Genomic DNA, 24824 nt, shown 5'->3' with positions numbered 1-24824 from the left:
ATATATTTTTTTTTTTGGAAAACCCCATTCCATTTACAGTTACAGATTATAATTAGAAATACAGTAAGTATGAATGCAGCTTCAGAGCGTCAGATGAAGGATGTGATGCCCACTGTGGCCCCACAAGGGGGGGGGGCGTGGCCAGCTATGTTGGATTTTTTTTTTTTTTTTTTTAAATCTCCAATTTTGTCTTCGAACCTCTATAGATAGCAGTTTTTGTTTCCTTTCTGCCTTTTCCCCCAGATCAAGTTTTAACCGTATAGCATTAAAAGCGATACTGTTTGTGTTATTGTCAAGGACCTAATTATGTTTTGTTTGTGTTATCGTTAAGGACCTAATTATTTTTTGAATTAATTAACGGCTTCGTTGCTCAGCAATGAGCTCGTCCACCGCCGCAGCCGTCGCTTTTATTCCGTCACACTCAGACCCCCAGTGGCTCTCTCGTTCTTAAGCCGGGGGGGGGGGGGGGCAGAGCTAGTGAGCACTGGCAGGGCGTTCAGATGAACTGTGCTGGAAAGTACAGTGAGAAGATTGTTCTACTTGAAGCAGAAAAATGTTTTTGAAAGTGCTCTTTATAGAGCTTCAGGAGAATTTATTCAGGGCGAATTATCACCATATCCTTGCTTTATTATCATACCAAATTTTATTCCATGGCTCGTTATTTTCCACTGATTTGCACCAGATTTGATTCGATCCAGAGCACCTGGCTGGGGACTGAGCTGAGATTTTCATCATGTCATTTAAAGCTTGAAAGCTTCACGCTGGTCCAAGTCCATGAGCAGTAAGAGGCCCATGAGCAGTAGGAGGTCCATGAGCAGTAGGAGGCCCATGAGCAGTAGGAGGCCCATGAGCAGTAGGAGGCCCATGAGCAGTAGGAGGCCTATGAGCAGTAAGAGGTCCATGAGCAGTAGGAGGTCCATGAGCAGTAGGAGGTCCATGAGCAGTAGGAGGCCCATGAGCAGTAAGAGGTCCATGAGCAGTAGGAGGTCCATGAGCAGTAGGAGGTCCATGAGCAGTAGGAGGTCCATGAGCAGTAAGAGGTCCATGAGCAGTAGGAGGTCCATGAGCAGTAGGAGGCCCATGAGCAGTAAGAGGTCCATGAGCAGTAGGAGGTCCATGAGCAGTAGGAGGTCCATGAGCAGTAGGAGGCCCATGAGCAGTAGGAGGTCCATGAGCAGTAGGAAGGCAGAGGTCGGTCAGCCCACCTGGGTGCCGGAGATCTACAGAAGGTTACATCCCCTGTTGAGAGGTGACGTTCTGCACAGAATCGTAGCGGACCCCCTTGCTCGGGCTTCCTTGCACCACTTGACGTCCTTGGAGGTGGTTCTCTGCATGCACAGACATGTCCGATCATCCTCTCTGTCTATTTCAGGATTTCTTCACCACAGCATCACATTGTGCAGGTGGAGGCATTTCTGTGAATTCCCGACACTTTCTAAAAACAGCTTCTGCTGTCATACGTGCGTCCCAGCAGAACACCTGCTGTGTACATTTTTAGTTGCAGAATGAGTACCTTCACGGAAAGCTTCGTATCTTCTGTGCATGTTTTTTTTTTTCTCTTTTTGTGACACATTATACATAATATCTTCAAATTTAATCAGTTTCCTAAATATACCAGGATCACTCATGCAATTCAAGTACACAAACACAGAAATCAGTTTCTCTAAAGCTGTTAATATAACAGGTTACCACTGTTAAAGCACACCGTCAGGATAAGTTGTCTCCTTGAACATTACATCGTTTTTAATTTAACGTTTCATGTTTTGTCACATTTCTCCCTCTGAGTCGACCGTCTGCTCAGTGACACATGAACATAAACATTGAGCTCTGGTGCTGAGGATGTCCAGGAGTCACACGCTATTCGTGGTTTTCATGGCCGACGTGGACTTCCATGCCCGTTCTCAAACACAGACTGCTCACACTTCTGCAGTTTCAGGACAGCTGAACATTATACTTGTAACGTTAGAACGATTGCAACACCAGTCCATCCTTTGTGTTGCGTGTTTATTTTTCTTCCCTGGTGTAGCGGTAAGAACTCACAGAGTCACAGAAGTGCTCCTCATTTATTGACATGGATGGACACATCTGTGCGGCACCGGGACTTAAGGTCAAACATGAGCGTCTTTTCTGAATCAACAGAACAAGGATAAGAATAAATGGGGGGGGGGGAACTCCCCTCTAACAGAAAGGTCTTCTGAGAACCAGGAAGCACTGATTGCTCATCCATGTCATTAATTTAAGAACGCATCAGAGGATGATTACTGCCCTGGTAGTTTGTATCTCTCTGTGGGCTGTCCTTCCAGCAGCAAATCGCAAATCTTTTTGATAAGTATGTTATACAGGCACCTACCTACCCTGGGCCAGCCGGGGCAGACGGGCTTCCCCTTCGAGTCCAGTTGAGCTTGAGGTTTGTTCCTCACAGCAGGGTCTTTTTGCCCTGGGCTTCATTTGCGGTGGTCAGGCACAGATTCCCTGCAAAGTTGCTTTGTGATATTGCCTGTTCTGAAAAGCACCATACAAATAAAACGGAAGTCAGATGGAGCTGCACTGATACCCAACGACCGAGGTGTTTTTCCGTGGTCATCCCTAAGGGCGCTTTTCCACCACACCAGGTATCGTACTTTTGGTACTAAAAATTTGGTGCTTTCCCCTTTCCGTTGATTTCTGGTCATATACCAGTACCAAAAGTACCAAAAGACTTTTTCGGTACTTTGGGGTGGAACATGCAAACATGTTAATTGTTAGTTTGGTTATGCAAATAACCTTCCTTGCAAACACAAAATAAATCCGCTAATTTGTAAAAGCATACTTGCAAATTCAGAAAACAACGGTAAATCCTTTTTTTCCCCAACTTCTTTTTTCAGCTAATGGATGCTTGGTTAGCAATGTTGCCTCACACTTCTGGGACCAGGGTTCAAGTCCCTGTCATGGCTCCAAGTTTGTGGAGTTTGCATGTTCTCCCTGTGTCTTCAAAGAATATCCTCTCGGTAATGCAGTTTCCTCCCCTCATAGTCCACAGATACATTAAGGTGAATTGGAATTACCAAACTGTACGTGTGTGAGTGTGCTGTGTGATGGGTTGGCTGGCACCTTGTACTGGTTTGCTCCATCTGTGACCCTGAATATGACAAGCAGTTACAGGAAAATGGATGGATGGAATGGATGCCTAGATAATTTAAGAGACCAAACCTTTAATTGCAATCTGGTCAGAATAACAGATTTAACAAGATGTGGATGGCAGGACAAGAAATAAAAAAGTATTTAATATACCAGGGCTGGGAGCAGGTCACGTCTTGGCAAGTCTGAGTCAAGTGTCAGGTCATGTGTTCTGAAGTTCAAGTCTTTCCATCATTTTTACTGTCGAGTCACAAGTCATCAAGTTGATTTGTAAGTCATGTAACTCAAGTCCTACCTACGTGTTTTTTTTTTTTGTTTGTTATTTTTTACCCTTGGTGATTAAATCTCACTGCAACAAAACCCCGCCACAGTACCTTGTAGGTTGAGTCCTTCACAAGCAGAGAAGTTGGAAATAGAGTCTCCACTCTATCACGATTGACCTTGCAATTTTTATGTCCATGTATATGCAGGAGTGATGCATCTTTCCAACAGAATATCTCCGGAGACCTTGCATTCAGCCAAATGAAAATGCAGAGAGCAGAGAATTAATATACACAGAAATTATGAAATTAACATTATGGTATCCAGAGGGGGACAATAACCTCAAGTCTTCTCGAATCATAGGGTACAAGTCGAGTCCAAGTCTTCCTTTCAGTTTGCTGAGTCGAGTCACAAGTCATCAAATTTGTGACTTGTGTCCGAGTCGAGTTGCGAATCAGTGAATTGAGTCCCCACCTCTGCAATAAAGGGCTGTGCAATATTGGAAAAATCTCAATTATAATGATTTGATTTTGTTGCATTATATATTGGGATATTTCTAAAGCAAAAACGGAGTTCAAGATAAATTTCCCGCAAAACCTAGGAATGATTTAAACAGCAAGGATGAAAATGATGATTGGTTGGGAATGCACATGCAGAGCTCAAGCAAAAGCAGGGGCAGTAAGCATTAAACATATGCTAGATAATCTTGATAAGGAATAGTCATTAAAATTGCAAAGCCTGCCAAGTTTTGTTTCCTATGACATTTTTTTGATGTACCAAAAGTTCGGTAAATGGAGTCTTAGAAGCAGTCAAACATGAGAAAGGTCCAATAGCCAGTGACTGATGGCTAGCACCCATTGGTGGTCTTTGAAAGGTTAGCCTCTTGCACTCTGTATGCCTGATTGGTTTTTGATTTTTTTTTCCTCTTTAAGTTTTGCACTGCTGTGTGTATGTTGTTGTGGATCAAATGGCTTTTTGGGTAAATATGTATCCTAGTTCATGTGGATGCGTTAATTAGCAGCCCAGAACTGTTGGTATGTGATTGTGTGATTGTATGAGCGTGATGACTGCTGACCCAGGGTGTTCCCCAGCCTGGGACCCCACTCAGCCCCCTAATGGTTGGGCAGTTAGTGAAGATTGGTGGACCGCTGAATGTATTTCCATCTACGGGGGTTTTTTCGAATATTTTTTCAATACGTTTTTGAATTCGCCTATTTTGTTATTTCACCATTTGCAGATTTGCACAGCAGTGTTCACTGCGGTGTTCCCAGGTTTTGGTGTGACCATTCTGAGAGCAGTGCAACGTTTTCACAAAATGGGGTTACTGGTACTCAGTATCCTTGCACTTGAATTGTGTGCCTTTGGACTCGGGCTGCCGCAGGTTTATCATGGTGAGCTTGAAGCACCACATCTCCGCATCACCATCTTCCGTGTTGGATTAGTGTCACTGCGCTTTGGGTTCAGTTTCATACCCAGAAGAGTTATTTTTATGACACAGCTTCCATTGTCCCACACAAATAACTATGCAAAAAAACAACAATGGGCGACTGTTGAGAAAACGTTAGCATTCAGAAGCTCGGGTGTTTGGCTGCACGCTTTATTTGGGGACAAAGCCGCATTGATGGCCAGGTTGGGTTTGCTGCCCTCAGCAATGAAGGCAGTGCTGTAAGCTGTGTTGCACATCCTTTAGCTAAATTCCACACGTCAACATGGGCTTCATAACTTTCAAAACCAATGGAAGCCACACTTGTCCATAGATTTTCAAAATACCATCATCCGTAGTCGTTGCAGTCAGTGGTGGCATTCCCCATCCTCTCACATACTGTACTGGGCCTGTCACCGACGTCCAACTGGTAAGGCTCACATAGGTTTGTCACAGGCTGTCCCTGCAACCTGCCACATCTTTTGTTATTTTGTCCCTCTGCCTTTTCCTGTAGCTCCCTGCTTTTCCCTAACCCTTTTTTCACTCACAAAGGCTCCCATTGTCTGCTTGACTGTTCTGCACCAGGCTCAAGTTCATAGATGACCCTTGTGTTTTTTTCCCGATTTTCCAGGCCAGGGCGAGGCAGATGCGTGCCTGAACAATGGCAGACCTACCAAGGGGACAGCGCCGACTGACTCCGCGGGTGCGGGGAATGCGGGGAACTGTGCCAGCACAGCTGACCCCAACAGCTCCCGCCCCCACCTGGTCCGCCTTTTCTCCCGGGATGCCCCGGGACGGCAGGACAACACCTTCAAAGACCGCCCCTCAGAGTCGGATGAGCTGCACACCATTCCGGAGTGCGCAGCGGAACCGTCGGTGCAGGACAGCGACTAGAACCCTACTTCAGAGCCTCTTTGGGACAGAACTCTTGAACTGGACCAACCTCCCCCACAAGACCGAAACCCAGAATGGCCACAGCAAGTACCTCTGGTCAAGCCCCCTTCGGGCTGGGCAAGCGGAAGAAGAACCCTGGACTCCTGGACCAGCTAGGTCGCTTCTTTGGAGGAGACAGGCGGAGAAAGGGCAAGGTGAGGATGAGGAGTTTTCTGTGGGGGAAAACAAGACAGAAACTGCATTCTGTGTTATTGCTCCTTGTTTCATTTATTATTTTTCCTATTATGTTGGATGGGGGATCTATAGAATGTATTCATATTTCTGACTATTTTTTTTCCTTGGTCTCCATTTGACTTTCCAAAACTCGCATACGAACCTGTGTTGTACACAGACAGTGGGTCAGTGTGGTTTGGGTGTGGTTAGACACCTGTGACACGCGGGATAGAGTTTTGTGTCAAAGGGACATCTTAAAAATAACCTTCAGTTGTCTTTGATAACTGTAATCTACTTTTTCGATTTCATTATCTTGAATTTAATTGCCTCTGTGCATGTTTGTGACACGGTGTTTGTTCTCTGCATTTGGTGGTGGTGCGGGAGTGATCTGACCTGTCGAGTTATTGAACACGGTGTGGATTTGCCGGAGGCTGACTATCAGTTTCCCCGCAACATAAATTATTAAAAAGCCTGTTTAATTTTTGTATCTTTTAATCTTGGGTTGGGGAACACATCAGCGTTGCGGGGCTCGATTCTTTTTCCTAGTTCAGAATGTAGATCGATGCAGCTTTCGGAGGCTGCTGCTAGGTGACCGCTCTTAGTATCGACCAATCACAAGGATTTCCCCAGTTCATTTGTCCTCACGTATGAGGACCAAATGTCAGCCTTAATATCATACCACTGACAAGGGAGATAGTGGGCGGATTTGTCAGCCTGAGTACCAGGAGCAGACACGCACGCCACCCAAGATCTCGCTTAGATCGTGTGAGGGTTTTTTTCTCTGTAGACAGCTCTACGCGAGTGTAACCTCCGATACATTAAACGGGTAGATATTTAGCTAAACTTTCCATAAGCTGTAAGCTGTATTACGAATGGTACAGATATTTCACACGTATATAGTATATGCTGCAGAATATATCACTGAAATGGGGAAGGGGGGCTTTTGCTTAGATGGGTGGGGCAGTCTTGCATAGTGGGATTTCAGAACTTGCTTGCTGGTAGTGGTTGAATGAGAAGCGGAGAGACTAGACTTTTTTGTGTCCCTGGTCGTGCGACACTCTTAGTTTGAGCCTGGGGGGTCGTCGGTAGCACCCAGGTAGTTCTGGCCCCCATCATTGCCACTGTGTGGCTCCTGGGATGTTGCTGCCAATGAGCACTCATTTCGCCCAGTTGTACTCCGAGAAAAGCCACGGTTGTTATTAGGTGGGGGGGAAGGGGATTCAGTATGTCAATCCATCCCAAAGGTGGCAAGAAGCTAGACCGAATCCCTCCACACGTGCTGCTGCGTTCCCCGTTAGCCTTCTCATTTACCCCGAGCGGGGGCATCAGCAGGGGCGAGGCGTGAGCCGGAGGTTCCGTAGAAAGGTCAGCACTCAGGTAGACAAGCTGCGCACCTCTGGTCAGGCCTCTGGTCAGGCCTCTGGTCAGGCCTCTGGTCAGGCCGTCTCATTCATGCAAATATCTCTAAACACACAAGTGACTGGAATCGCCTTTGGGGAAAAAAGTACGTCTGCCTTTTGCAACATCTGTCTGTTATGTTTTTCTGATCAGAATTTTATTGCTAATAATCAATAACTAGTACTAGTTAGTAAGAACTAGTTAAAGGCTGTGTATTTTATGATTTTTTTTTTCTTTTACTACTTGGGATTATCTTTCTTTTTTTTTTCAACAAAATAATTGGCTTAAGGTTTCCTTCATAATCACTGTAGTGATCAGATATGTTTGACTTTTTTGTTTGTTTTGTTTTGGGGAAAAAAATTAAAAAATGCTATTCCATATAAGATGTCTCTGTGTATACCAAATAATGTTCAGGTATTTCTCTTGTACAAAGAATTTTACTGTATTGTTGGGGAACTGTGTTATGTTTCAGTAAAATGTTTATAGGAAATGTTCCTGTGATGGGGTTTAATTGAAATTGTTCTTGAGGATTTTTATACAGAAAGCTTGCAGTTTGTACTCTTTTTTTTTAAGACTTTTTTGATGTTTAAATAATTTGAGGGAAACAAACTGCTTTTGAAAAGTATTGTCCTACTCACATGTAATTCAGATTAATTAAGATTTTACAGTAGCATGATAAAATTGTTACTTTATTCCAAATGTTCACACAGTGTTAGTGCACAAGTACAGTAGTGGTATTTAAAAATGTTTTGTATTTTATCAAAATGTTTGTTAAAATTGTTTTGCCTACCCCCCCATATTGCTTAATGCATGACAATTTATTGAGAAGAAGCTCTGCCAGTAATAGGCAGTGCAATGTTAATAAGTCCAAGAGAGCGATATTCCATTACTCTGCCTGCTTCTCGTTAAGAGATAAATGGCTGAAATCAGGGGATGGTTCATTGATTATCCGCATTGTCACAATCACTCTGCCACAGGAAGGAGGTCACGAACTGCACTTCTAAGTTAATGCATGAATGAGTTAATATGAACAATCGTGAAAATTAAAAACTCCCCGTTTCCTCTCCCAGTCGTTAATGGTCTGCCAGCTTCCCCACCAGCTGGTGACAGCCTGGCGTCGTTCGTTATGTCACATTAGCTGAGACGTTGGTCTGTGGTGAGCCGCCGTGTCGGTGACGTAGCGCTCCCACCATAAATCATGCTATATAGGCCACCTGCTCTTATCTTTAAATTTTAATGTAATTGTTCTTTTTCTATATGCCTTATGAATGACATTAATGCTTCTGGTCACAAACTGCTATGAATTGTGTGTGCAAGCCTTTTCTCTGCCTCTCTAACATAAGCTTTGGAATAGTACTTTATTAAAGTCTAACAAAAATGACTCTTGCAGATGTTTGTTTTTTTTTGTCAGCATGTAAACCCTAACCGGCTTTAAACCATAACCTGGCTGTATTGTGTGATTAACTGCTGCCTGCTCTCACTTATGCAGCTAGACATGAATAAGCGTGCTAATCGTTCTGCAGAGTCTTCAGCACGTTTGTGTCTGTTGTGTCTGCTATTGTGCTCAAGCTCGAAATGTGCTAGAAATGTATCTGGGTGTATTATAGACAGAGCGAGCCTTCGGATTGCAGAGTCCGACAGGTAGTCCGACGTACAAGTGCATCGTTAAAACTGTAATGATGTCACCCGGGTAATTAGCCTCAAGCCACTCCCCCCCCCGAGTACCAACTGGGCTGTGAATCTCAACACCACCCGCCTCTCAGCCCCTGTGGGATCGATTGGTTTGGGTCCAGGAGCACAGTGGTCAGAATGGGGGGGGGGGGGGGCAGCAGCACGTGGTATAGAGCCTGTCCAGCTGGTTAATATGTGGGCTCCATGCTGTGCAGGGCTGGAGGGGAGGGTATGTGGTGTGTTTTATGTGTTGTTGTCACCATTCAAGGACTGCTGTAAAGCCTGTCCCTCCTGTCTATAGCCAGTTACATCTAAGCCCCCTAGTGGACTGAGACTGTACTGCAACAAATTCTTCTGTTAATCTCGGATAATCTTTAATAGGAACTTTAGTCGTGCTGTCAAAGGTCAACCATAGCTATTAATTTTTTTTGCTGCCAAGCTTTTATTCAATTCAGTTCAATTCAATTTATTTTTATATAGCGCCTTTCACAACAGTCGTCCAAAAGCGATTCACAGGGATGTGTCGTGATACATTAAACATCATTAGAGAGAGTGATACACGTTTTATGAGACGTCTATTGCCTTATGTCTCTGTGGAGTAATATGTAATGTTTCTGCCTACAAACGTCCAGTTGTTTGAAACTTTCTGGTCATGTACAACAAAACATGTTTAGCTTTAGCATTATGTGCCATCTTGTTAGGTAGGAAGACATTTTACTAATTTTAATGGATCATGTGATGAGGGGCATTATTTACTGCCATTTATTCCAGGAATATTCCACAACAGCTGGATTTTTACCTTAGCACCTTATTTTTTTTTAAATGTCTTCAAGCACTGTCCATGCCAGGGTGGGCATGAGCTGTATCCCAGTCAGACCAACCCATTCCTAGGCTGGTCTGTTTACTGGTTAACACTTGCCAGGCCAGTCCCTGTTGATCTTCATGACTTTGGTTCCCCATTTCATGCTAAATTTCCCTTTTACAGGGAGTCGGTCACTCTATACCTCCAGGACAAGGCTGTCATAATGTATAACGTTACAATCAAAGCTGCATAATAAAGTGTTAATGTATTAGCCCTAGCGAGTGCTGAAAATCCACTGAGGACATAATTTTTAGTCATGAAATCAAAGGCTGCTCTGATAGATTCTGATGGCAAACCACCACATATCCACATTCTTTCCTTAAATCTGGTTTGTGTTTAATTGCTTTCTTTCTCATTCTTGGATTTTTTTTTTTTAGTTATGTCATTTATCTGTCCCCACCCTACTAGTAGGCACGTAGCCCCATAGTAATTTTCCTACTAGGATTAAATCAGTTTGTGTGGGGTATGGTATAGCTAAACCCGGAAAACTTCAAGTCAATATAACTTGGAAAAACATTTGAATTTTCTCTGGTTCACATTTACGATAAACATACTGCCAGAATTGGAGGAGTGCGGAAATGTTAACCAAGAAAGAAACAAAACTAAAAAAAAAATACCCTTCTCTACCTTATCATTATGTTATGCAGAGCAGTGGCATTTTTTTCTTCGGTTCAGTCCCATCATTAACATATAAATGAGATTCCTCTTTTCATCCTACGTGTTGAGCAGTGTTTCCCAATCTGGTCCTCAGAGACCCACAGTCAGTCCATGTTTTTGCTCCCTGCCAGACAGTCCACATTTTTGCTTCCTCCCAGCTCCCAGTAGGGAGGACTGGATTTGGAAACACTGATTGAGAGCCTTGGAAAATACCAGGCTGCCGCCCACAAGTTTTAAACGTAACCTATGGGAAATTACAGCTACAGAGCAGGTTGACACGTTGGAGAGTAAGAGAGTCGTCCCAAGTCCGATGTCATGATTTGAATCTGTCTCAGGAAGTGTGTGTCCTTGATTGCTCCGTATCGATACACAACGAAGGCCTTTCCATTCCAATGACAACCTCATATTACAGCATCTCCAACAGCACAAATCTCTGAAGAACCTTCAATTTTTCAAGAGTGAGCTCCGCAGATACGCTTTAATGCAAAGCCAAGGGTACGTGCTGTCTGCAGCAGCTGGAACTATTAGGAAGGACGTGTCCGACCCGTATGGATCCTGGTCCATCGAGGCTACACCAGTCTGCCATCCCCGGCTCATGCCAAAGCAAACTACATGCTGCCAAGTTCATTAAGCTGGGTAAGTCGTGCAGTAAAGAGCTGTGCTTCAACTTCCAGCGGATAGAGATGAGGATCTCGGGGAGTAGCTTGGCTCTTACCTTACCAATATTTGTGAGCTGTTTAGCGGGGGGGGGGGATAACATAACCTGGGAGATGGTCCTTACTGGCCCAACAGCAAAGAGGCACTATGCCAACTATTCAAGCAAAGTTTAATTAAAAATAAGGGTAGGAACATTGGAAAGTTGACTTTGTTAACTTTAGTTAAGTATGAGAAACATACAGAATACTTCATTCCAAAGGGCTACACATCCCTATTTCACACACCTTAAAGCAAAAGTCACTTTTACTGTTATCCCTGCTTCTTCCAACCACTCATTCAGTACAGGACTGCAGAGAAAACCTGCAGGTGGCTCCGTAAAGAGGGAAAGGTTCCGATGAGTGACAGGGGCCATAAAAAAATCTGGACCATAACTGGATTGGTCTGGGTTGGAAGCCTAATATGATGATGGCCGGGACCCTGTCCCAGAGGGTACAAGGCAGAGGAGACCTGAACAGGGTTCCCGTCCATTGCAGGGCACTGATTTGGTGTTGCCAATCTACCTAACAGCATGTCTTTAAGGTATGGTACCCCGAGGAAGATCGGGCACCAGAGCGGCTTGGCAGGCCGCACCGCTGCAGACAGCGTCCTCCGATTTACAGCTATCATTCCTTGTAGCCTTTCAATTGTAACAAGACAAAGAGTAAATAAGCTACAGAAAACTGTAACATGTCGTTTGAATGGAGATTCTCAAGGTCTTTAAGCATCAGTTGATTTTTTAATTATTTTCTGTGACTGCCTACAACAATGGTCCTTATTCAGTTTGTTCTTAAGAAGCCAGATCTGTTGCTTCGTTTACCTAATTTCTCGTCAATCACAATCCACGTTCCTAAAAGAAAAGGCTGTTCTACAGCAGTGAAAGGTGCAAAAACACAACTTCTATATCATGAAGTGTAGTAACCAGTACGATCCCTAAAATCACTGCAGGCAGTCCCCAGGTTAATAACATCCAACTTACGGACAACTACCAACAATTACAAACAGACAATTATGAACAGACCACCATAAAAGCTTATTATATAAAAAATTTGAGATATTGAATGATTCGTAATAACGAACATGAGCATTACTTTGTGACACTTGTGAAAACATTGCGTGGCTTCAGTGGTTCATCATATTAGTTACTTTTATTATTCCTGTATTATTAGTAATAATAATTAATACTTGATGGATCCACATGGGGAAATTGCTCGGCTAGCTCTTTTTGTAGAGTAAGTTGTCCACAAAGGGCATCCACTGGGTGACCTTCTGATTACAAGCACACAGGCATAGTTCACTGAGCCACACCCTACCCCCACATTGAAGAATTATGTACTGTATTATTACTGTTCCTACTTACCTACAGAATAAAATGAGAATTTCAATGGATCTTCTTTGTAACCTGCGGACTGCCTGTATTGTATTTTTCAACCTAATAAAGGTGATTACGCAGAAAGTTGAAGCACTATAACACGTGTTAATCAGGGTCAGATTAAAGCACAACCTCACGCTTTGAGGAGCTCTGTAGGGTTTTGAGAGTTATTTAAGAATTTGATATGGATTCTGTGTTGATAGAATATCCCCATTAAAAAAAGACAAGTGCCTAATCATCATCACGAAGTTACAGAGGTAGGGAGCTTTACTGTGAAGCTTATGTAACGAAGACAGCCTTCAGTCATGATGCTGTATCTTTGTGTTGCTGAAGGGCATTCGATCGTGACACTGTGTGCTCACGCTGTGCATGAAGCAGAATAATGACGTTCTCGAGAAGGTAATTATGGGGTCACTTTAAGAACTGACATTCCACAAGACCTGCAGGGTCCCCGCTGAGAATCCTGCAGAATGTATTCGATTTAGAGGGAAGTCAATGATATTGATTCCAGGGTGATGTTGGGGAAATGGCCCTCCCCGATCTGAAAGATAGGATTCTTGCATTGATTCCTGTAAATCGAAAAGTGCCCGGTCAATTGAATGTTAATGGGTGGAGTAAACAACTTCCATGTAGAAACTGCCCACTGCCAGTATGTCAAGGGAACAAAAGGCTACAGATATGGTTCCATTGTTTTTCTCTTCTTTTTCGACTGTTTTAGTTTTTGCCCCATCTTTTTTCAACCCATTTTGGGCCCATTCAGAGCACTAACTAATTAATTTAATACATGCGCTAATTGGTCCCTCAATTACACAAAACAGTGTACATCCATCCATCCATCATCTATACCGCTGTATCCATCTGGGTCGCGGGGAAGTCAGAGTCAATCCCAGTATCATCAGTGAGAGGCGGGGTACTCACTGGGCAGGCCGCCAGTCTACCACAGCAAAACAGTGTCTGCAATTTTAAAATAAAAATGATTGATGACAAACAATGGAAAGTCTGTACTGGAAAGGCCCCCTCCCCATAATATCTGTAAGATTCCATCCATCAGCTCATTCTTCTTTAATTTAGCTTGATTACTGAAAGCCACTTTAATTAAAACTTGTTTGCTGCTAGAGTAATGGGCGTGTTCTAGACTTTCAGCAGAGGACGGAAAAGGAAGCGACTTGGTTCATTAAAAGTTTTCCACAATGTATCTGAACTGACACTGGAGGTAATGAAAAGGTTTGTATTACCTCTCTTGGAAGTAGGTAGATCAGTTTCAAGTCTGGGAGATATTTAAGGAACATACCTCCATGGCTTGGAATTGCATCTACAACAACAACAACAACAAATTTATTTTTGTATAGCGCATTATCACAACATTACATTGTCCCAAAGCGCTTTACAGCATCCCCACCCAAAGCCCCCAGTGAGTAAGCCATAGGCGACAGTGGCAAGGAAAAACTCCCTAGAAGGAAGAAACCTTGGGAGGGACCAGACTCAAAGGGGGAGCCCATCCTCCAGGGGCCGGCAGGGAGAGTCTACATTTTATCTACATAAAATGAGAGACCTGAAAAATGCAATTTAAGCACGACCAGTATAATCATGAACAATATAACCTGAAATTAACTGCAAAACCCTACCGCTTAGATGTTTGTGTGCTTATGTGTGTTTGTATGTGTATGTGTGCGTGCATTATTATAATGTTTATGCTAATCCTGGGATCCTGTGTCATTTCCAAAAATGGACCTATTAAATTCTATTCTATAATCTTGCTAGTACCTGAAAACCTGCCTCTTAAAACTGGTTGTTTTTCACAAGCAAAGAAGAGAAATTTGGGTTTATTTGTGACAACCAGCCGCTGTTGACTTTTTTCCCACCTCCCTGACAAAACTGGAATAATTAAAATAATTGCGATAGTGTTGTTTACATGCACCACATATGTAAACACATTACCACCTGCAACGTCGCTGGGGCTTGTCAATAAAATTAGCATTAATTTAAAACTGAAGCATCCTTAAAATTTTGGAAAAATCGTTTGTTGCGTACACCTGTCTGCTTTTGTTAGGTTTTAGGTAAACACCTGAGAGTCAAAATACACGAATAACAATCTGCCCATAGCAGAATGCTAATATTCTCTTTTTCGGTAATGCCGCTTGGAATGGAATCTGACTGAACATCCAACAGATTTCCAACCAATTATCCTGGACAGTGTGATTGGGGGAGACAGTGTGAAGGAGAACGGGAGAGTAACAGTACAGGCAATTTAGAAAAACGATTAATCTAACCAAGGTCTCTACATAGTGGAAGAACACCCACACATCTTCAGTGAAAAGGGCTGATTTGCTGCAGGTTCTCGGGAGAATGTGCAAATTCTACACACATCAGGGGAGGCGGGACCCGAACCCCCAGCCACAGAGGTGTCAGGCATCTGTGCTATCTGCTGAACCGACTTCAAAATATATTACATTTTAAAGGTCAATAAAAATGAGCCTTCGGCTGCTTGAGAAGCTTTTATAAGCACCGGTGCTCCAAGCTTTTCACACTCGATGTAGTGAAAACATTCTGTGTCTCTTTGTGCCCCCAGGGCTCCTTCCGGGGCTCCCTGTCCTCCTCCCCACAGCGCCCTCTGCAGGGTTCTCCCCGCCGGCGCGGAGACGAAAATGCCGTTGTGCAGTTCTTCAGGACAATTGTAAGTATGCTTGCTGGTTCTGCTCTGCTCACTGGCTGTAAGCTTGACTATTATTTCCTTTCTCTAACAGAGAGAAAAAACCTTTCTATCTATGGGCTTCGTGCCTGAAAATTTAGCCTCCTACATTCAAAGAGTCCACATGTGCTGCCAAGGAGTGGACTAGGCATAAGTGCAGCTAGGCTGAGCTTCCAGTGAACGCCCAGGTACAGCTGGGCTGAGCTTCCAGTGAACGCCCAGGTACAGCTGGGCTGAGCTTCCAGTGAACGCCCAGGTACAGCTGGGCTGAGCTTCCAGTGAACGCAAAGGTACAGCTAGACTGAGCTTCCAGTGAACGCCCAGGTACAGCTGGGCTGAGCTTCCAGTGAACGCCCAGGTACAGCTAGGCTGAGCTTCCAGTGAACGCACAGGTACAGCTGGGCTGAGCTTCCAGTGAACGCCCAGGTACAGCTGGGCTGAGCTTCCAGTGAACGCCCAGGTACAGCTAGGCTGAGCTTCCAGTGAACGCCCAGGTACAGCTGGGCTGAGCTTCCAGTGAACGCCCAGGTACAGCTAGGCTGAGCTTCCAGTGAACGCCCAGGTACAGCTAGGCTGAGCTTCCAGTGAACGCCCAGGTACAGCGTAAGCTGTATTAGAGCAACTTCTAACAAAGCAACAGCCTAATAAGACTTCTTACTCAACAACGAAGGAAGCAGCAAAATATTGTGGTCAAATATTAAAGCAATATTCACATTATGGATATTATCATGTATTTACATCATACATTAATCCAGAATGTCATCATCTGCCTTAATGGCATTTTAAGTACTTCCGTTTTATTAGGCAGTGTAGGTGGGCAGATTCTAATAGCATCCAGACAATATCAAACAGTGCTAGACAGTGATGGATTTTCCCTGGCATTTATCTAAATATCAGCATGGGGAAATGCCTCTTTGTAACAGCTCTCATAAACTCCCCAGTTTGTACAATGAATATAAATTCACCCGCTTACTCTGACTTTGTTCTGCAGGTGTCCCCTCCTCCACCTAAGTCCAAGGTAAGCCCCCCCCCTCACTCTTCACATGCTTAAAAAAGAGAGGATGGAAAACAATACTTTTACCATGTAATATAGGTCTTTGGTAGTTATACTTAACCTTGCAATTCCAAAGGACTAATTTAGTTCTAATTTTGAGATCCAAAAGGGATGTTCATTTCTTATGTGCTTTATAAGAATATTTCCTCTCTTATCTGTAGTTCCAGATAAAGGGTACCGTCTCATTTGTAGGTTGAATGGGACAATGCTCATTTCTTGCTCCAAATGGTTCTTACTTCCTGTATTCCTTGTACATCTATGTCCAAAATAATGATAGTTACTTCTTTCAGTTCAAAGGAAATGCACTACCTCATTACCAGCATGTACACATCTGACAAGCCTAAAACAAGCCAAAACAAAATAAAAATGGTTTCGAGACAGAAAGAAAAGACAGAAAATACTATATACATTTCTACAAAATAATGACACATCTAGGACATTGTACCAGCTTACTGCTGTCACACAGTGCTGAAGCAGGGTTCTTGGAAAACTGATTTTGTTTTGGTCAGCAAAAAATAAATAGTGTGTTTAAAGTCCAAGCAAAATGTATCAAAATTGTCACAGAGTTTTGGGAATCACTTATTTCAAAACAGAAAAATGAAGAAAATTAATCAGGAATATGATTGATAGGACCATGTTACCAGGGAAGCCAGAGATAATTAATGCTGTATTTTGGCATATTCATCCATCCCAGAATAAACAGGCTTCTAACAATCATGCACAAAATATTTTATTACTATTGATTGTTGTTTGGGAGAGGAAGGAGAGAACAAAAAGTGTGTGATAATCTGTTTAAGGGCAGCGACTCCCCGGCTGGAATACGAGCCATCAATGCTTAATCTGCATTGTAAATTTACCAGTAACGTGTCCTGTTAAATAACTTGAGTCATTAGTCTACCAATATGTCTCCAACTGCCTCTCACTCATCATCATTAGAGTTTCTCATTTAACTGGGTATGAATCAGGCCAACAAAATATACTGAAGCTTATCTGTGGAGCCACAGGGACTGACGCGGCTTGAGTGCTGATTGGCTGTGGCCAGCAGGGGCGGGCAGCCGCTGCGTGAGTGCTGATTGGTTGCGGCCAGCGGGGGCGGGCAGCTGTGGCTGACGCGGCATGAGTGCTGATTGGCTGTGGCCAGCGGGGGCGGGCTGACGTGGCTGGTGTGGATGTGCTGCTCTCTGCGCTGCTCTGTGCTGTCACCCTCTTGACTTTCTCTCTCTCTTTCATATCCAGTGGCGAGGACTATCTGCCAAATTAGGCCGGGTAGGTGATTTAAAAAACAACAAAATAAAATAAGACCGAAAAACAACCAAACAAACACAAAAAAACAACCCTAAAAAAACTCCCTTGATTGATTTCACAGCCCTTTTTGTCACTGGAAAACTTGCAGCCAGGGTGAATGCTGCCTCTCCTGTTTGTTCTTCCCGTCTTACCTGGTAAAACGTCCCCAATTACCTTCCCTGTTATTCTTCACTCCTTCACATACCTTCCCTTGCATGTCTCCCTACTCATGTTCCTCACTTCCCTTTGCCTGCCTGTTTATTTCACTCCCCCCCCCACCCCCACCCCACAACCCCCCCTTCAGCTGCTGTCTCTGTCATGGCTACTCTCAATTCACAGCCATACATCTTCAGTGGAAAAAAAAAGTTGATTTGCTGAGGTAAAGTATCACTGTCCGGTTTGGCTGCTTTTTCCCACAGATGTGCAAATGGATGCCTCCAGACAATATTGTTACCGCAATCCAATAAACATGTTCAAAATTATACACTTTTCATGGAACAATCTAAATGCATAGAACGCGGTGGCCAGATTTGTGGACTGCACCTTTAAATCATTTTATCCTGGGCTGTTTTTCAGTGAACAGATAATTCGGGAACCAGTCTGCTCAGTACTTCATAAATTTCAAGCGACACTGCAGTGCGTTCAATTCCCCTGCCAAGATCACCCAGCTAGATCAGGTGTGGCCGTTATTAGACTGTGTTCTGTCACAGCTGGACCTCTGGTAATTAAAAGGCCGTTTGGCTAGTGGGCAGGATTCTAATGATGTGACTACAGAACAGTTCTGCCGTCCCTCACATCATGCAAGGCAAGTTGAATGGCGCTGCTGCTACTTTGGCCGCTAGAACGTCTTTTCTTTCCTCCTTAAACGCCTGACTCTTCTGGCCGTGCGTCAGATCTGCAGAGGCGATCGCTGTCTTCCATCATCTGGGTTTGTGTGCGATGGTTTGCTCACCATTCAGCTCTACATCCCACTGAACTTCGATCTCTCCTCCTACCCTCCTTTCATAAAGCGACGTCTCCCTGGATGGGAGCAGCAGATCTATCAGAAACCTGCAGGTTGTCACTCAGGTCAGAAAGGTCAGGAGAACATCTAGACGCAGAAGGGAAATTGGGGTCAAGTTGGGTATCCAAGCTGCTGCTGCTTCTATTAATGATGATGGTGATGACCAATATCTGGAGCCACAAAAATCCCTAAATCTCCATCCCATCCATGCACATCATTTAGGTTCATTGTGCCACAACTGACAGGAGAATAAGCTTTCAGCTGAAGTGACTGGTTTTATTATGAAAAAGTAATAGCTCAGTTAAAACATGGTATTATTTCCATAATTAAATGTTTTTTTCAATAGGCGATTACTTTTTGAATTGTGTTTCAGTGGAAAAACACTCATAATGACATTGTGAAACTGCAAGTAGGAGTTCCAATAAGGAAACGCATCCTCTGTGATGGCACAATCCCGTAAAGCGACCAAAGGTGCAGGCGCAGCCCATCGCCTTCAGTGAACATACAGTGTTGCTGTGCAGCTTTGCTCATTTAACCCGACAAAACGTGGTTGAGTGTGTCCTTGGACCGCCAGGAGCCGGGGCTCTCCAGAACACACGTGCCGTACTCCTGGTCCAGCCAGAGGGTCTCAGCTGTGCACCAGTAGCAGTCTCTGGGGCCCCAGATTTTCCAAACCCCCTCCTCTCCCACCCGAGACTGATTCTCATGCCTTTTTCCTTAGGGGGAGCAGAAGTCTACACAGGCAGGCCGCAGTGAAGGCCAAGGAACCTTGTCAAGGATCTTCAAAATGGTAAAGAGCTCACGCCATCCTGGGGCATAAACACAGACGGGGACAGGGACATTGTAATTAATGCTAATACAGCAGCAGGGCTAAAGGCTGTATGAGCCTAACATGGCTAAGATGCGCTAGTGCCTTTGGCTCTACAGACACTAATGAGTCCTCCTGTGCTGTCCCAAACTGAAGAGAATATCATCCTTCAAACACACATAAATGCATTAATGGAGGTCACAGTCGATATTGTTATGGAAACACAAAGACTTTTCCTTGAGATATGTCCCCGAGCGTGTGCATGTGTTACATCTGGATTGTGTTGATGCATAAAATCCCCCTAAAAAGGTGTTTTTCTTGGGTTTGTAATGCCTGAGAGACATCACTATATTCCAGCTGTAGTGATACACGCAGCCGTGGGACTCTGAGCCTCTGAGCCTGAGCCCTGCCCGGCTGGGGGGGAAACCCTGTGTCACCTTAAGACTGCCATGGACTTAAGCGCTTTGGAGCGGCGCGGGGATGCTACGCCTAACGGCTTTATTGACCCATCAAGTTGGGGACAGTTGAGGACAGCTGAGGACAGTTGGGGACCGTTGAGGACAGTTGGAGACAGTTGTGGACAGTTGAGGACAGTTGAGGACAGCTGGGGACAGTTGAGGACAGTTGGGGACAGTTGAGGACAGTTGGAGACAGTTGGGGACAGCTGGGGACAGTTGGGGACAGTTGAGGACAGCTGGGGACAGTTGAGGACAGCATGAAAGGCTTACATTTCACCACAAGACCTTGCTTCCATATTTTTCCATGGCAGTTCATATGCAACCAGAACATATGGATTAAATGCCACCACCTCTGTGGAGGCAATTCTGTGTGAAAAGCCATATTACACAACGTTCACAAGGGCACTGACCTTGCACGATTGGATTCTGCTGCAATACCCTTGTGATAGAATTACTCTGGTGAGAGTAATCAGCTGTAAGATGGACACTGTAATGATAAACACATTTCTCCTTTTGTTGTATGACTGTATTTAAGCTGGGTGAATTTGGATCTCCAAATGTTTAGACTTGGCTTACTGCGTTTTGAACTGTATCGGCCCATCTTTGGGCACATCTGGGGACGCAGTGATGGCAACAGAATTGATTTTGTTCTGAGTGAGCTGACACCTAATCGCTTGTGTGACGCCAGCTCTTGAGTTCAACCGAGCAATACTGAGGAAAATCCAGAAAGAAACCAAAGCCCACAGGAAGTCGTCAGAGGCGTAGCACGATTTCAGTAATTAGCAAGTAATTCTGTTCAGTGATTAATTCATTTAAGTGTCTTTTTTCAGTTTATCTTAGGACTTAATTTGTGAAATAGTGAAGGGAGGAAAATCAATGCTTCAGAATGTCTTCACCCTACTTGGATGCAGATTGTTAGGTTACATATCAGCTTCATGAAAGCAGCATGCTGAGTTTCAGGGTCTTTCTTCTGAAGAATAATTGTGTGTGTGTGTGGGGGGGGGGGGGGGGGGGGGTTGGGTGTCACATGATTGGCTTCAGCTGTCCCTCCCTCCCAAAATGATTATTGATTGGCATGCTGTGATGTGTTTCAGCTAGTAACCCTGACCACAGGTCAGATTCCTTGCCTGGGTTTGTGCTTTTAATTTGTCTGCCGAAATGGTGTCTCTTTTTCAGTATTTACATCTATGTTCTGTTCTGCCCAAATCACATCTCCTGTTCACCATTCCCACCAAAGGGATCCTCACGATAGCATTAATAATTTGTGCCTGAGATAAAATTACATTATCCAGCTTACATTTTGAAATAAGTTCATTTGATCTACTGTAACAGATCTTTTCTGTGTCCTGCTGCATCTAAAGTTTTCTCTTTCTTTTTTTGATATTGTACCTCAAATCCTGCAAGCCTGAGTCGCGTTTGATGTGAAATCTGTTTCTCATGAATGTTTTGTGACAAATACCAGCAGTTTTCTTTTCCCTCTTTATATTTTTAGATGTTGAAAGGTGATTTTTTTTTTCAATGCATCGTAGTATCTCATTCAATTCTACATGGATATATTCAGCATTATCCTATTTTTTCCCCTTAATTTAGAAACTATAGTCTAGTCAGTAACATCAGTAAACACAGCAGAAAGACGTCAGTTTCTGGTCATAAAATGAGGTTGACTGGTCCAGCTGCTAACGCTACCTGTTCTCTCATTTCCTTCCAGGGAGGAAGTAGATCTGGGTCACCTGCCAAGCGCTGATGTCCCTTCTTCCCATTCCTTTTTAATGCCAAAAAGGGTGTATTTGGAAGAAAAAGGAAGCCAACGAGGGAGATGAAGCAAGAAACCGGATTGATAGCCTGACCACTGCCCTGCCGCTAACGCACTAACGCTGGCCTTTGCGTCTCCACCTCACGGCTCAGCCGCTGCGTCTAACCCGTCCTCCGGGACACAAGCATGGCCGTCGTAACCAGAATCACCGATAGCCTTCTCGCGCACGCAGCCTCGAAGGGTCTCATTCCCCCTTTCTGTCTTTTTTCTGTTGCTGTTGTCGTCGTTGTCAAAGTGTCGAACCCTAACAGTGGGGACTGGAACATCGGCGGGCTTGGTAACCAGCCCATCCGGAACGTTCCCTTTCCGTCGCCTCTCCCATGTTTTCTTTTTTCCATGTCTCCCCACTCTCCCTTTCCGTATTTGCTGTGTTTACCGCCTAACAGATTATTAGTTATTAGAGTAGCATAGAAATGCTTCTTGTGACTCTTCTTGTCATCTTGTGCAGATTAGTGTCTTTGGTTGTAAATGTGTAGCCCAATCACTCACGGTCCGTGTGTTTTCACTCCGAGCATCTTGCTCAAACTGCAACCGAAACTGCACAGATTTTAATACCTCCATCCCATCATAACGTACAGGCAGTTTGCCTGGAATCTGTAATGTTTAGCGCCTGATCTTGTTGGCTGTAAAATTGGAGGGGAAAATGACCTACAAGGGTTGTAATTTAACCAATTATATATATATTCATGGTACCCACTGATTTTCTATCTGCTAACTATTCTCTTTAGCATGAACACATCATTAATTTAATTAATTAATTTAAAATTTTAACGGTAATGGGACGCCATTTTCCCAGCCAAACTTTAAGTAGATTAAAAGTCTGTCTGTACTGCACTGTTTTTGTGACTGTGAGGAAACGGCCTTCACCGAATCAAGTTCTGGGGGGCATTAGTATAATTATCCTGGTCTTTACATCATGATAAATTTAACCCCCCACCCACTACCCACCCCAAGCCATAAAAGTGTATTTTTTGTTGTATGCTATCATAATGTCTCGTGTTTGTTACATTTGTTATCTGTCGAAATAAAAAAAATTGAATAGCTAGTTAACGCAATGCCATTTGTAAACGCAAGAGAATTACTGCCCCATGATTGTGTACCTTTGTTTTCCTGTGTCCTGTTGAAAGTGTTTCCGGCTGTCGGGAAAAACAGACACATCCTTTTTCGCATCTAAGCAAACACTGGGATAGAGAGGAATAGGACAGGTTGCCAAAAAGTTTGTTGAGTGTCCTGAGGAACAGAGGGACGGAGATTGATTCATCTCCACCGTGGTTTTGCCCACGTTCATCCCCAAAAACAACAGCACCATCTGTGTATTTAAAGTAAGCTTCAGCCTGCGTACGCATGTCTCTGTGTGTGCGGCTCATGCGAATCAGTTTAAACCTAGAAGCCTTCGCTGTCCCCGGCACAAACAAAATGACCCGCCTCTTAACTTAAATAAAAGCCATTTAAAAGTTGTGGTGCAGATTTTCTTTGTTATTTAAGAAAAGAACCAACAATCTCAAAGCAATGGACTTCTCTTTGTTGGCAAATCATCCAGACATAGTATACCAATATATACACACCTATCCATGGCTTAGTAATACAATACTGCAGCATGCATGTGGGCCACTTTAATAAAGATACACGAGAGCGCTTTCAAAATCCGAAGCTCTGACTTTATAACAGAGTACGGAGAAGTCTTCCTGTTAGTGTAGTGCAAGCTAAAACCTGCAGGTCCTTTAAATCTGGGTTATTAGCTGAGATCTCTCCAAGCGAGCTTAATGGGCCGAATGGCCTCCTCTTGTCTGTAAACTTTTTATGTTCTTACTGTGAGTCCATTGCCAGCAATAACCAGATAGGGAAGCCAACAATTAACAATTAAGCTAACATGTCTGGTGGTTCAGACAGTTTCACCTGGATGACTGAGAATCTTCACAGACAATTAAGGTAACAGAAAAAGACGCATTCTATGGTAAAACGTTACATGGTTACAACACTTATAATTTAAAATGTAAATACATGAACACACACCTTACATTACATTACATTTAAATATTGCTTTATATGTGTGGCGCAAGGCATGCTGGTCGCTAGAATAATTAGCCCATACTAATCAGTGTCACAATACTATTTTGAGCTGTTCTTATATAAAAAGGCAGTAATGTTGTGGTCTATCAGGCTCCACAAGCCAGGTCAGTTTGTGAGGCTATAATCTGCCAAGCGAACAAGTTTACCGCAATACTTTTGCCAGTAACACCTGGACAGAGTATCAGAGTTACAGAAATAATAGTTGTACAAGAAGACTAATTGATCACAGACAGTAGGAGCTTCGCAGGACCTGAAAGGGCTAAAAGCCGATCGGACTGGCTGCTTTGAAAACATGCCATATTCTCCGTACGAGAGAGGAGAGGCAGTGACTTCAATTTCGGTATTTGGAGACCTGCTAGCGTCTGTCTGGCAGGGAGTGAGTGAGTCTCTGGGGAGGTCAGCTCTGCCCGCGAGATTCTCTACCTCTCTGGCGAGATATCAGGTCAAGAACTTGGCTTTGCTATTCAAAGGCACAGTGAGCTTTGCAATAATGCTTTGCTCAAACATGCTGATGTGTGTCCAGTTATGTCTGTCCATCAAATTCTGCTTTTCACATGTCACCCAGTGGCCTGGAAGGGATCCTGGAAGCTCACTGGCTACCTGCCTCTCTCCCATGACTGTCTCGGCCAAATACTATTTTCTTAGATTTGACGAGACGCAAACAGAAGATTGTTGACATAATCGAGAAAGGACAAATCTATACCAGAGAATGCCGCGAATTAGTCCCGAAGGGTGGCATTTTCAGAGCCATCCATTTAACCATATAGATCCAATGAAGCTCTGAAGACACCTATAATAATCATAGATCATCTTGATGATGGCCTCATTGATGTATTTTTCCACTGCGAAAGAGCGGGTTAATTTCAGCATCTCTTCTTAAAGTTCATTTAAAATCACCACCCATCTCTCATTGGCACACACAGGCCATAAGTCCCCTGAAGCTGTATTTATCCTAAAATGCTTTGAACAAAAGAGAATTATAAATATTCATAAAAGCATAGGCCAGGAATCAATTATCAATTAGGCAGGAGCAATAGTGAAGTTCCCAAAAAAGCCCCATCCCAGCCCCCCAGGGCCCAGAGCC

At 43.8% G+C, this 24824-nt stretch overlaps 2 protein-coding genes across 3 annotated transcripts in view; both read left to right on the top strand.

Moving 5' to 3' along the window:
* LOC111844834 (myelin basic protein-like) overlaps positions 1-5695 on the top strand; it is a 35817-nt gene extending 30122 nt beyond the window's left edge. Inside the window, exon 4 of the mRNA XM_023813676.2 lies at positions 5433-5695. Within this exon, the coding sequence (XP_023669444.1) occupies positions 5433-5695 (263 nt within the window). The remainder of the gene's footprint in view (positions 1-5432) is intronic.
* Positions 5636-23127, top strand: LOC111845462 (myelin basic protein-like). Of its 2 annotated transcripts, XM_072716889.1 has the most exons (6): positions 5636-5889; positions 15131-15235; positions 16242-16268; positions 17541-17570; positions 19313-19381; positions 21566-23127. In XM_072716889.1, the coding sequence occupies exons 1-6, from the start codon at positions 5770-5772 to the stop codon at positions 21599-21601; spliced, it is 387 nt and encodes a 128-aa protein (XP_072572990.1). In that variant the 5' UTR covers positions 5636-5769; the 3' UTR covers positions 21602-23127. The 2 variants fall into 2 exon arrangements, with proteins under 2 accessions (XP_072572990.1, XP_072572991.1); XM_072716890.1 differs by lacking the exon at positions 17541-17570.
* The last annotated feature ends 1697 nt before the right edge of the window (positions 23128-24824 follow it).

This window comes from Paramormyrops kingsleyae, chromosome 9, assembly GCF_048594095.1.
Source record: "Paramormyrops kingsleyae isolate MSU_618 chromosome 9, PKINGS_0.4, whole genome shotgun sequence".
NCBI classification, from domain to species: Eukaryota; Metazoa; Chordata; class Actinopteri; order Osteoglossiformes; family Mormyridae; genus Paramormyrops; species Paramormyrops kingsleyae.
This window is presented reverse-complemented; position numbering and strand designations above follow the sequence as displayed.